Below are 12,876 nucleotides of genomic sequence, written 5' to 3'. Positions count from 1 at the left end.
CCTCAACATTTCGGAGTAGTGTTAGGGCAGTGCTTCTCAAATAGTGGGGCGCGCCCCCCAAGGGTGCTATTCCTGGGGGGGCGCGTGTGACCCTGGGGAACAGGCTTTTTTTTTGGCAGTACTAGAATAAAGTGTAATTGCGGGTTTACTACAGCAGGGGGCAGTGGCGCTCTCATTGTTACTTCTGTCACGTTTGCGACAGTGCAACATTTTACGACTTACAAGACAAGTTAGGATAGTCACCGTGGGGAGGGGGGGCGCGAATAGATTTCTTCTTGCTAGGGGGGGGCGTAACAGAAAATAATTTTAGGGTTAAAAGAAGGGTTTCAAATTGGGGTCAGTGGCAAGTGTATTTTAACATCATGGGTTTCCACACTTGAGCTCACCTTGGTCTCCTCTTCCCATGAGTTTTTTTTCTTTTCTCCGTGGAGCTCCATCCGGTTCGCTGCTACTCCTGTGTTGCTCGCTGATCCAAAGGATTTTGTTATTTGCTGCTTGGTGTGTGCGTGCGTGCTCCCTATCAGGATAGATAGAGAGCTCAGCTGTTGAGGAGCTCCACTGCGTGCTGCGCGTTCACGTCATGCACCTGCAGTGCCCCCTTGTGGTCACATGCTGCAAATGTTAGGAGTGATGTTTCAAATTAGGATTTCAAAATTGGGTTTAAAACTAGGGTTATGCTTTTAAAGTAAGGTTTCAAATTGATTATTAATATACATGTTATTTTTAATATTAGCCTTACTATACTTGGTTGATTAAAAAAAAAAGCTTTATAAAAGATGGTGGATATCAGTGTGGGCGAGAGTTTGTCTTTTGATTCCATTTGATGATTTCCTCCGTGTATAAACGGCTCCAACTTCTAAAAATAACCACTGGTAACACAAGTAATGGATGGAAGTATTTCTCTTTAATTGTTGTAACAGTCATTTACTGTGACAACATCCAGAGCACCAGAAAATCATCTGGCCTGCTTTATACGTCACCACCTGTGGCTTCGGCCAAACAGTTGGGCTCCCAAATGGTACCTAATAAATAAATCGATCATCTATTTGTTTAACGGACAGGACAGCTCCAAAGGTGGATTATTGGAGTGGACCTCGTGCATTCTGGAAACATTGAGCTGTATTTACAAGGTCGACTATTGGGTTATTTAAAAAGCGTGGTTTCACATGTTGAGGGTCTTTTTGATGGAGAAGATGATGTCTTTGATCTGCGGCACGCTGTTGTCCTCCAGGATCTTGGCGTATGGCATGGGGATGTCCACGCCCGTCACCCTGGTGGCCGGAGCATCCAGGTAGTTGAAGGCTGGCCCTGAACACAGACCAAATGGGTTTGGTTTCTTTTAAGTTGGTTGTGGCCAATGGGAAAAGGCCACGTTAAGAAAACAAATGCAGAGCAGATATGTGTGGAAGCCAGACAAGGCGACGCACCCTCCATGATCCTGGCGCAAATCTCGGCTCCCACGCCGAATTGCGGCCAGCCGCCCTCCACCGTCACCAAGTGGTTGGTCTTCATCACGCTGGCCTCGATGCTCTCCACGTCCATGGGGCGGATGGTTCGCAGGTTGACCACCTGGTTTACAACAAATATTGCTCCTTTTTCCAAAAAAAGTTCAGACAAGCTGGACACGTTTGCTTTTGTACCTCACACTCAATTCCCTCCTTGGCGAGGACGGCAGCGGCGTCCAGACAATGGCCGACGTAGCGAGAGTGCGACACCAAAGTCACGTGAGAACCTAAACAATGGCACATCAGGAGGTCCTCCGCTGTTCGGGACAACAGAGACGAGCATGCTAAGGCGGCCAGACTTTGGCAGCTTCTCACCTTGCCTCTCCACCTTGGCCTTGCCGATGGGCACGGTGAAGTCTTTGGACTGGGCCTCGTCGGACATCTCGAAGGGGACGCCGTACATCAGCTCGTTCTCCAGGAAGACCACTGCCGCAGCACATTTTGTCAGCGTCATCATTTCCGCTTTTGTGTTTCATTTGATTGCACTCACCCGGGTTGTCGTCTCTGATGGCTGACTTCAGGAGGCCTTTGGCATCCTCCGAGTTCCACGGACTGACCACCTTCAGACCCGGGCAGTGAGCGTACCTGAGGAGAGCAGAAAGAACAAAACAATAAAACCGCAACATCCCGCGGAATGAATGCGGAAGGCAGACAGGAAGTAGCAAGTCACCAGGCGGCGAAGCACTGCGAGTGCTGCGCAGCGACACCGGCCGAGGATCCGTTGGGCCCCCGGAAGACGATGGGCACCGCCTGCCGCCCCGCCGACATGTAGTTGGTCTTGGCTGCCGAGTTGATGACCTGGTCAATGGCTTGCATGGAGAAGTTGAAGGTCATGAACTCGCAGATGGGCCTTAAGCCTGCCTGGAAGAAAAAAAAAAAGAATATTGTCTCTCTGAGCGCAAAGTTTCCTCGTCAAATGAAAGTCATCTGGCTCGTGGAGACACTCACCATGGCAGCCCCCACCGCGATGCCGGTGAATCCCATCTGGAACACAGCACAAAACTCTCACAAGACATTCTGGAATTCAAAATGTAATTCCATGAAATAACATCTGCTGTTGCTACGGTGACCATTTACACAAGCGCTTACTTCCGAAATGGGTGTGTCAATGATGCGCTTGTCGCCGTACTTCTTCCACAGGCCTCGGCTCACCTACGACAACACGGAAACAAACTTTGACACTCGACGGCAAGCACGGCATTTACCGACCAGCGTCGCCATTTTTCAGGACGTGCCCCCGTGCACACCTTGTAGGCGCCGTCATACTGGGCCACCTCCTCGCCCAGCAGGAAGACACGCTCGTCCCTCTCCAGCTCCTCGTCCAAGGCTTGGTTCAAGGCATCTCGCACAGTCACCTGAAGACAGCGCACAATGGCAAAAGATAACCGGATCAAAACTATTCCTCCATTATTTGACACTTTGTGTCATAAGGATTACTTTTATTTAATTTGTACAAAGGGTTGCCACCTAATGATATGGTCCCCACGGTAGATATTAGCAACTTTTCCAGCCCTCAAAGGAGCAACTCAGGGTTAATTCTCACTAAGAAATGAGTGAAATCATTTCTACACATGACAAGAAAGGAGGCCGGTAGATCACAGCCAGCCATTCCAAGGATGGAAAGAAACATTTCAGTGATGCAAATGTGCCAAACCAGATGTTAGTTTAGAGGCGGTGACGTTAGCATAGCATGCTCGCTGCTAACACTGACCTGAGCCGCTGCCGGTGCGCTCCTGTGAAAGGCTCGTCGCCGCAGGATCGTGACAGCATTCTGTAGGACGTCAGAGAGACGAGATCAATCCAAAACATCACGACAACGACACATCTGAAGTGTTTTGGACGTTTTCGTACCCTTCCGGAGCGGAGAACGGACTTCATGGACAGCGCCATTTTGAACCTGTCCTTTCGCCGATGGGAAGGCGGGGCTAGCGTTGGCGGAGGCGCATTAGCCAAGGACACACGAACGGCGCAGTTGCGCATGCGCACCCCGTTACAGAAGGAAGAACACCCACAGGACACTTTGTTATCCTTTTCCACTAAGATGTTTTGAAGATGAAAGCAAATGTATTAAATTATTTGTATAATTTGACAAATACATGTGAAAACCTGTTGTTTCAAAACTCTAAAGTTGGCCTTTGAGAATAAAACATTGGCTTCAAAATGTGTGTGTATGGCACAGTGTTGTTATGACCACCGCATCAAACACTATCTGGGACTTTATTGTTTATGGTGACGTCACAAAGTTTGCCTTTAAAGGGTAAAGTGCTGCAGAGGAACATTCGGCCACAATTCAAGTGGAATACAACAAGGGCGTAAAAATAAGCCACAAACACATTCGAACCACCACCGACGCTTCGCACAAAAAACGCCCCAACCCAATTGCAATCTAATCCTACACACATTCAGACATTCATCTCGAGGCACAAGGATCATGTCATACATATATGGCACAATAAAAGCTCTGATGGTGCAAACGTTTTAAGATGAAATGAGAAGAAACATTGCAACAATAATTAAAAAAAAAAAAAGTCAAACGGGAAGTCTTGCAATTGCCACTTTTTGTGCTTGTTTTGCAGTTTAAAATAAAAAGATATACAATTTTCCTTGACAAAAAAAAGAGCTCACAAAACTATCATTACCAATGAAAACCACACACCATTTTCTAAAGTATAGGTAGATAGAAACAACTTTTTTTTCACCAAATGTATCCTTAGGGGCGGGTGCTTTCAATCCGCGACTTCTACATCATAAAGAAATTATATGTAAATTATTTCAATGCTTTTTAGGGCCTTTTTTTTGGACATACGAAAACATGCATTTTGAACGTTCGGTGAATTTATAAATACAAAATCAGAAGAAATGTCTATATTGTCTAGAAACTTAAATCAGAGAAACATGCTTTCATTGGGCATTTTCCAAAAGGAAACAAGTTTTTTTTTAATCCCCAGCACTGAGTTGCATAAAATACAATTTTAATTCTTTCAATTTACTAGGAAAATACTTCTTTTGATAATAACCAAATCCGTGTTTTGTGTTTGTTTGGGTCATTTTGCCTCTCAAAACTGCAGATTCTTTTTTTTTTTTCTGAAAATATCACTATGAGGCATACAAACAACTCTTAATTTTGTAAACGCTTCCTCGCAGAGGGCAGATGATGTTCCAGTTACAGGTCGGGAATCAGGAAGGCGCCATAACGACAGACGTTGGCATCGAGAACAATCCGGAAGAAAGAAACTGGATGTTATCTTCACCGCCCAAGGTCAACATTCAGATTTCCAGCATTCGTCGGCCGGGGACCGCCGTTCCCAATGTCAAGAAACCCAAAAAGTAAACATTTGGATTGTTTTGCAAAGGATTTGTCTTCACATGTGAGGGAGCGTTGGGAGGACGGCGGCGTTTAGAAGCTGCGGTCTCGAGTCTGGGCCTTCTTCAGGTTTCCTTTGCTGAAAGCCTGGATGGAGCTCAGAAGGGCAGCGCGACCTCCGGGAAGGGGGGCGACCACGGAGGAGGAGGAGCACGAGGACAAGGACGAGGTGTCTGGCGCAGGAGGGGGAGGAGGAGGAACACCTGGACCAAAGGGGGACAACCAAAAGGGAAGAGATCACACATGATAAGATTTCATGACAAAACGCTTCAGCATCAGTTCCTTTGGCAACCTCGGTCAACGTTTGAAATCAGAAGTTGTTCTTACTGTCCGACATGAAATCAGACTCCTGTTGTGAGCCAATAAGGATGAATACAATTATTATAGACTTGACTTTTAAAACATCCTTCTCTCTTTATTCTGGTATTAAGTAAGTCATTTAAAAAATAATAATAATAAGTGTATGGAAACTTCTGGTTTCAACTCTGGCTGTTCTGTACCTCAACATAGCATGTAGCTAAAAGAGGACTTCAGCAAACCTTGGATGTTTTTGAAATGGAAAAAGGTGAAACATAACCCAAAAGGAGGACTTTGATGTGTTGCCTTTTGTGGAACAACTCAGTGATTGTTCACAATGTGGGGCAGCAGCTCAGCGCACAAAAGGACAGGGGGGAAAAAAAAAAAAAAAAAGGGCAGCATGCCAAGGCTCCAAGCAGAGAAACAGACAGACAGAGACAGGTCACAATCTCCAATCACAAGTTATCGTTTGGAATGGTCTTGTGTGCCGTAACATTACTTCATTGCAGATTGTGAGGCGCTTAAACCAAATGTTTCTGAGCGAGCTGTACTCCCACTCCCATCGAGATGGCACTCATTGACTCCTTCTCTACTTTGGAATCAATCACTTTTGGGGGGATTTTAGGGCTAAATGAGGTGTCGCTACCGATACTTCGATTTTTTTTTTTTTTTAGCTCACAGGCCATTCCAAACACCAGCCACCGAGTTCTCAACAGCATCCTTTAGCTTGGTTAGTGCTAACGGTGCTTGCTGGGAAGCTCGCAAGTATATCAGCCTTTTTTCTTAAGTCCAACAGTGACCCCCACCAACACCACTGAACATCAAGGTGGGGGGGGAAAAAACATTTACTTTACCCCAATGACACGGTCAGAATGGAGCATGCTCTATGGTGGAGAGGCACGGCATAAAGAGAGAGACCACAATTAAACGACCAGTCAGCATCGGGACAGCAACAAGAGGAGGACAGGAGACGCCAACTTGGATGATGATGACATAACTCAAATTTGCTCGCTTCGTGTTGACACGCAATGCAAAAAGCTGCAGACGTGCTAGGAAAATAAGCGTGAACGTTTTAATCCGATCCTACGCGGTGCAGCAACACGTGTAGACAGACAGCAATACTCATAAGCATTAGCATATATTCATTAGCTTCTGAATAACACGACGCAACATGGGTGTCCTTTGTTATGTTACTTTTCAAAAGAGATCTATCCGGTGGAGCGACGGGCGGATTTTCCAGAGACGCTCTGGCAACATTGAAAGTTCCGGACGATTGCTCACTCGGCAGAGAGAATCAAGAGACGGAAAGATCCAAGAGGAAAATACTTGGTACAAGGAGGAAGAGGACAGACAAGTCAAACGAGGGACGAGAACGAGGGATGAACCGACCTGTGGTGGGCGGCGGCGTGGGGGACGAAGGACACGTGAGAGGGGAACTGGCGCCCGAGCCTGAGGACACAGCATTGATAGAAACTCAGTCTATTTCATCGATTGATTCATTGAAATGATTTCAATGGCCTCTTTTCACTTCATATTCAAAATGACAAAGAATAAACTAGATTTACAGACTCCTGGCAGGGAAAACAATTATTTTACAAATGGGCACTTTTTTTTTTCGTTGCAAAATGGAGCGTTTCCCACCAGAGTTATTGTTGTTCCGGACAGAGAGGTCGTCGTCGTTTTCAATTGTGGACTGCCTGCACTTCTGCAAAGGGAGCAGGCGTCAGCAGGGTTTGCGTTGCGCTCCAAAAGAAGGCATCGAGCGGAGGTCGCCGTACCTTCCTGGCCAGAATCTTCCTTCTCTTCTTCTCCTCCTCTGAGCCGTGATGGGAGCGTGCTCTGGTGAGTCTCTTGTGTTGGTGCAACTTTCAGCAAAACAAACAAACAAATGGCTTGACTCGTACCAACCGTGTCGAGCGCTCAAATGCGTCACGGTTTGCTGGGAATGAGGACATGGCAATGTCACGCGGGTGAAAAGGTCGCGGGACCCGGCGAGAGCACTTTCGCGTCTATTTGAAGATCAACTCACCACTTTCTGCTCGTCCTGCAGACGTTTTTCCACACGGTCCTTGGCCGCCCTCAGGGATTCCTTCAGCCTGCTCGGCACCTGGATGGACGACGCACGACATGCGACAAAATGTCGCAGATGCAAACAGAAGCTTCATCCGAGGCGAGATTCTCTTACCCGGATGGCAACTTTCTCCGAGTGCGCGAGTGGAACGTCACTGAACAGCCTGCGCCAGAGCAAAGAAGAACAAAAACAAATGAGTGCCTTGGATCCTCGTCACATGCTGCTTGCTATGGGTATATGACTTATTATTTTGGTGTTTCTTGAGCTGATGCTATCTGCCCAAGCTTTGGAAAACAACAGTTTTGACCTTTTTCTGACTGACGTGGAGACATTTAAATTGAAAGAATTGCATGCTCACCACGTGGTTGCCATTTAGAAGATACAAGTTAACTTAGTACTGCTTGCAATAATTGATTTTTATTTCTCATTCACTGAGAAGGTCTGGAGAAGCTAGCGTGACCTCAGAGGTGGAGCTGTGGCGGGAAACCCCCACGGCAGAGGAGAAGGGGGCCGAGACAATCAATCTCATGGGGACAACTTGTTTGTTGGCAGTCCAGCTAAAGGACATCACACCATGCACCGATAAAGTCAACTTCTTCTTGGCAGTCCAGCTGAGGGACATCATACCATGCACCAATTATCCTCATCTATGAAACTTCAGCTTAATGAAGGGAGGACACAACCAGTCCTGAATTATCGCCGCAGCAGGATCCGGCTGACCAACCTCAAACACAACGTGGCAGCCAACAACAAAGAACACACACACTCAACCCGTGTACATTCGGACATGTTTCACACTGTACATGAGAAAATACTGATCAAATGTTACAAGCACAATGATGTTACAAATGCGGGCGGATGTTTTTACCGCTTCTTGGAGAAATCGAAAGAAAACTCACGGTGTTTGAATGAGCTGAGCGACTGTTGGCATCCCTGACTTGCAGGCCTCTGTCGACAAGATGGACTGCAGCACCGACACTACACACACACACACACACATCAGAATGGAGAAACAAAGGTTGCCCATGCAATATGTTTGTGTGTGCGTGTGTGCACTCACCCACGGCGGTGTAGGGGATGGGAGGATAATTGTCCACAGGGACGTTGTCTGGCGGTCGGCCGTACGTGATCTCGTAGAGTAAATGGCCAAAGCAGAAGACGTCCACGCTTTCGATTGTCTACGCAAACAAACGCGTTGCTACTTTAGCCCCCAAATGGTTTTCCCGTACAGTAAAACATTTTTGCCACTCGTTCGAGACCCATCCGTGAGACGTGAACTCGCCTCGCCACGGCAGATTTGAGTGCTGCCAGTTGTGGCAGCGCGCTACGATGAAAGCGTTTCAAACATGACAACTAAAACAGAAGGAACGTGATCCTCTCAAATTCCTGGAGATCACGCAAGCACCTACGTTAATCTTTCGGAAGTGGGTGATGGCGGGTCGCAGGGCCGAAGGGACTCCCAGCACGCCGTTCTCGACGTCCGTCAGGCGACACACGCCTTGCTCCAGCATCACGTTGGAGGCATGCAGGTGGCCGAAGAACAGGCCGCTCTCGTGCACCAGTCGAAGGCCCTGAGCGCCCACAATATGTTTACGGCGAGTGAGGGATGTGTGCGTGTGTGCGCGTGTACCTCCAGTATCTGTCGGCCGTAGAGTTTGATGTCCGAGAGCTCGAGAGGCTGAGTCTTTTTGGGGTTGCCATACTTCTTCAGGTAGTTCTCTCTGGGCTTCACCTGGCACACAAACATGACGCACACACAGCAACATTCGAGTTTATCCTCAATGCTTTTTTTTCCCTGCAATGATCGACTCGCGTCTCATCCTTCAAGCCCTCGTCGGCCGGTGGGCTTGGCTTGAGGCTGCGTTTGGGAAAACTGGGAATTGCGAAGCTTCTTACCTTACAGAGGTGATCTCGCAAGGAGCCGGCCTCACTGAAAGGTCGGATGAGAAGCGCCGAAGACTCGCTGGTGCTGGAGAACAACAGCGGGCACAGGTATGGACTCTGGAGAGAAGACACCACGCGGTTAGGAACGCTTCAGCCGAGGCGGTCCATCACGTGCGGCGTACGTACAGAGAGGCTGGTGAGGAGCTTCATGATGGACTGCAGGTCTTTGTCGGACAGGAACTTGTCAGGGCCCAAGTCCACCTAAACGCATATCCGCATGACGCCGTGTTTTGGGTGTGCCCAGGGGCAAACTCGATTTGCATCCCAAGGCACCACTGTATATTAGAACACTGCACTACTTTTAGCAGTGTGACACCCACCCAGCCGAGCAGGTACCTCTCCTTGGCTTGTTCTTTGTTTTTGACCAGGAAATACTTCTTCCTGATCCTCCAGCCTGCAAAAGAAGAAGATTTTGTGATTGGACGGTCGTTATCAAGCCCGACGTGCGCGTTGCAATCACGGCGGCGGTGTACCAACGTCTCGAAGGGGCTCCATCACCACCCACTTGGGGTCTGAACGGAAGAACATGGAGACCTGCTGCAGGGCGATCTCTGAAAGACATGTTGCAGACAAGTCAGGCTATCGCTCGCTGTACTTCTGTGAAAATGAAACGAAAAGGCCAACTGGGCAGGGATCCCACCGGTGTAGTTGGCAGCGTAGTTGTTGGGGTCCAGGAACTTTTTGACGGGCAGGGCGGCGCACAGCAGAGGATGCTGAAGAACGGCATCCAGATAAGCCTGCAGGCCGCGCTGCCTCTCTGCAATGAACTCGCGGTCCATGTTGCCGATCAGCTTCTTGGCCGGGAGAGGAAGGCTGACGCCACACACCTGCCGAGCGCAAGCACATCATGAGTGTTTCTTTCTTTTTTCCCCACACCCAAATTGTGCTCGTGCGCAGAATTGCCGTTAGAAACAGGAAGTGAGGGAGAAAAACCTCAGCAGAAAGCCTCACTGCATCCTGTTATGGGCTCACTGCAGAGGTCAAAGGGCACGACCTCCTCAGAATGGCCCATTCAGTTCCCATACTCATCAGATTTAATACTGTCTTGACATGTTTTTTTGGGGGGAGGCTCTTGCAGCTGATTTATTATGTAAAAAAATAACGTAAAAATAACATCACCGTGTTTTTACAGTGAAAACTGCTGCTGCTGAGACACCAATTTTCTCTCACAGGAGGAACAAAATATAAAAACTTATTTAGCATTTGGTTAAAATACACTTAAGCATATTTTTTAATAATACATAAAAAGTCTAATCAGCTTCATCGTTTGGCAATGCATTTGTAAAATATTACACAATACAAAATTGCTGAAAAGACTTCAGAAAAACTAATTATCTACTTAGTTTTATTATTAATGTATCCCCAAAAAATTTTTTTTTTAATTTCTATCCATTCAAAAGATATTTTTAGTTCATATTGTTGTATAAAAAACAACTTGGTGTAAGTGTATAATAAAGTATATTTATATATTTAGCTGGATTTTTAAGACTCTTGATTAGGTACACTTGTACAATCAAATGACCTTCACGATAGGAAAAATTAGACATATTTTCTTACTTTCTTTCATACTTTCTTATTGTACTCATAATTTGCAGTGCAGCATCATACCGCAATTTTTTTCTTGTCTCACTTAAAGTCAGTTTGGCTTAAGAGACTTTGAAAATGCACCTAATGTTATGACCAACAGTACAAAAGTCAAACTGTCACTCACAATGCATCGGAAAAAATACTCACCGTCAGGCTGTTGTTGAGAACGTCAAAATCACTGTAGCGCCGGATGACCTGCAACACACACGCAACAAAACAAAGTGACGAAGAACTAGTTTAGAAATCAGAATAGTAAAAACTGTTCGAATATTTTAAAAAGACGAATTGCAAGCACTATATCGTCTTTTTTTTTTTTTTTAAGTGAAGACAATTTGTTATTTTAGTAATAACACAAAGTCGATGCAAAATCTGTCTTCGCGGGCCACATAAAATGATATGATGGGCCGCATCTGGCCCCCGGCCGGGCCTTGGGTTCGACACCTATGCTTAAGGCAAAGAGTGGTCCAAACAGATGGAAAACACGTTTTTAAGCCACTTTTTACCTGCCAGCTGTTCTCTGTGGACACTCCCCTCTGGACTCGGATGATGTATTCCTACATACACAAAGAACAAGTAGGGACTTACAATTTCAAAGAGTAGAGTCTCCTTTCCACACGACAGAAGGATGGGCAAGGAGAACTAGTAACCATTTTGCATTGTGATTTAGCATTAAGCTCGTTACGAGCAAACAAGCAGACTTTTGCAGTATGGAATATTTTTGCGTTATGCACGCCGTCAAAAGAACAGTTGGCTACTTTTTTCATCCCTTGGATAGATTCAATTGAAAATAATCTGTCAAAACTAAATATTTCTCTTACTTCCGTGGCAGTTGAAGCATGTTAATGCTAGGGAAAACAATTTCAAAAAATTTAATATTAGAGAAAAAATAAAGCAAATCACAAACCGGAAAATAAAAACCAAATCTTGCTCTGAATTACATCACTGACAATTTTGTAGTTATTTAAGATTGAAATATATATCGGATTTTCTTATTTGTTTTCTTTTTATTTGCATATGACTAGACTTTCTCCGCAGCGTTTTATTAGTTGGTGAAGAATTACGAGGGCGGTTTTGGTTGGTATTTGGCGTTAGCATGCTAAGCTAACTGTCAGCCTCAGCTGATCCCAGCCGGAATCTTGTCAACAGCCGTCCACGCGTGCGTCCATTATCGGACACGAAAACAACCCGTTGCGAAGTCATGCAAAATGTGTTTTTTCAATTGAGCGGCGGCTCGTTTGATGTGTACCAAATCAAACTCGAGACATTGCAGCAATAAAAATCAACGGGCTAGGCTCACAGTCAGCAATTCTTTTAATATTGCTACAGAAGCTTCCAGGGAAATTGCTTCATCGTGGTGGCAGAAATTCAACCGCAGCAAACTCCCTCAAATGCGGAATTTCCCTCCCAATTTTCCCCAGCTAATATTCAGCGGTTCGGTTGGAATAACGCCACTAATAGAGGACGAATGTGTCCGGTAATATAATCGGGAAACCTGGAGACGAGCGTATTGTGAAGTAACAACGTGTCCGTCCAATAACGGAAGCAGGCTGACAATTTTCGCGGTATTGAAAACGACGAACGCGTCCGGTAATGGAAGCCGTGACTGTCACAAACTGTTGCCTCCCCGCGGGTATCTGAGCCAATTGACATGGACGACCGGGTGACTTTAGCATCGGTATTTAAAAAATAAAAAGAAAGAAAAAGGCGACGCTCACTGTGTGGGACTGCAAATTCTGGGTGGTTTCGATCGTCGCCGTCAGCGGGACTGTGTCGTCAAGGAGTAGCCGGCCGGTGGTCGGCTTCGCCAGGAAAGACATCCCGGTCTTCTGGAGTAGGGTGAACGGCCAGAGTCCAATCCAAGCGCCCGCAGTTGTGTCAACGTGTAGTCACCGGAAAGCTGACACTAATGTGCGGCGACAGAGGCCGACTAGTTTCGCTTCAGCGTAACGAAAACTCAACGATGCTTCGTCTGCTGAAATAAGACCTGACCGGAGATTGAGCAATCTGGGCAGGACACTCTACTGCCACCTATGGGAAGGAGGCAGAACCAAATAGAGACGAAAAAATCTTCAGTTTTATTTCTGACATCATTGATGACGTCTTTGTCG

General features: G+C 46.5%; 2 protein-coding genes across 3 annotated transcripts; both read right to left on the bottom strand.

The window, feature by feature from the left end:
- Positions 1–885: 885 nt before the first annotated feature.
- pdhb (pyruvate dehydrogenase E1 subunit beta) lies at positions 886–3,458 on the bottom strand. The gene is made up of 11 exons (XM_061290642.1): positions 3,357–3,458; positions 3,217–3,276; positions 2,753–2,860; positions 2,595–2,657; positions 2,454–2,489; positions 2,176–2,366; positions 1,996–2,090; positions 1,821–1,931; positions 1,641–1,732; positions 1,428–1,569; positions 886–1,308 (listed from the first exon to the last, which is right to left on the bottom strand). The coding sequence occupies exons 1-11, from the start codon at positions 3,393–3,395 to the stop codon at positions 1,163–1,165; spliced, it is 1,083 nt and encodes a 360-aa protein (XP_061146626.1). The 5' UTR covers positions 3,396–3,458; the 3' UTR covers positions 886–1,162.
- Positions 3,459–3,703: 245 nt separating this feature from the next.
- pxk (PX domain containing serine/threonine kinase) lies at positions 3,704–12,778 on the bottom strand. 2 transcript variants are annotated; one of them, XM_061290641.1, is made up of 19 exons: positions 12,484–12,778; positions 11,272–11,322; positions 10,916–10,963; positions 9,822–10,008; positions 9,655–9,732; positions 9,502–9,575; positions 9,308–9,382; positions 9,134–9,238; positions 8,868–8,969; positions 8,647–8,808; positions 8,298–8,415; positions 8,137–8,215; positions 7,352–7,400; positions 7,196–7,273; positions 6,945–7,031; positions 6,808–6,871; positions 6,556–6,615; positions 6,021–6,050; positions 4,932–5,072 (listed from the first exon to the last, which is right to left on the bottom strand). In XM_061290641.1, the coding sequence occupies exons 1-18, from the start codon at positions 12,583–12,585 to the stop codon at positions 6,034–6,036; spliced, it is 1,536 nt and encodes a 511-aa protein (XP_061146625.1). In that variant the 5' UTR covers positions 12,586–12,778; the 3' UTR covers positions 4,932–5,072; positions 6,021–6,033. The 2 variants fall into 2 exon arrangements, with proteins under 2 accessions (XP_061146624.1, XP_061146625.1); XM_061290640.1 differs by lacking the exon at positions 6,021–6,050 and having other exon boundaries at positions 3,704–5,072.
- Positions 12,779–12,876: the final 98 nt, after the last annotated feature.

This window comes from Syngnathus typhle, linkage group LG11 (assembly GCF_033458585.1).
Source record: "Syngnathus typhle isolate RoL2023-S1 ecotype Sweden linkage group LG11, RoL_Styp_1.0, whole genome shotgun sequence".
NCBI classification, from domain to species: domain Eukaryota; kingdom Metazoa; phylum Chordata; class Actinopteri; order Syngnathiformes; family Syngnathidae; genus Syngnathus; species Syngnathus typhle.
Note: the sequence above shows the minus strand (reverse complement) of the source record. Positions and strands in the feature narration are given on the sequence as shown.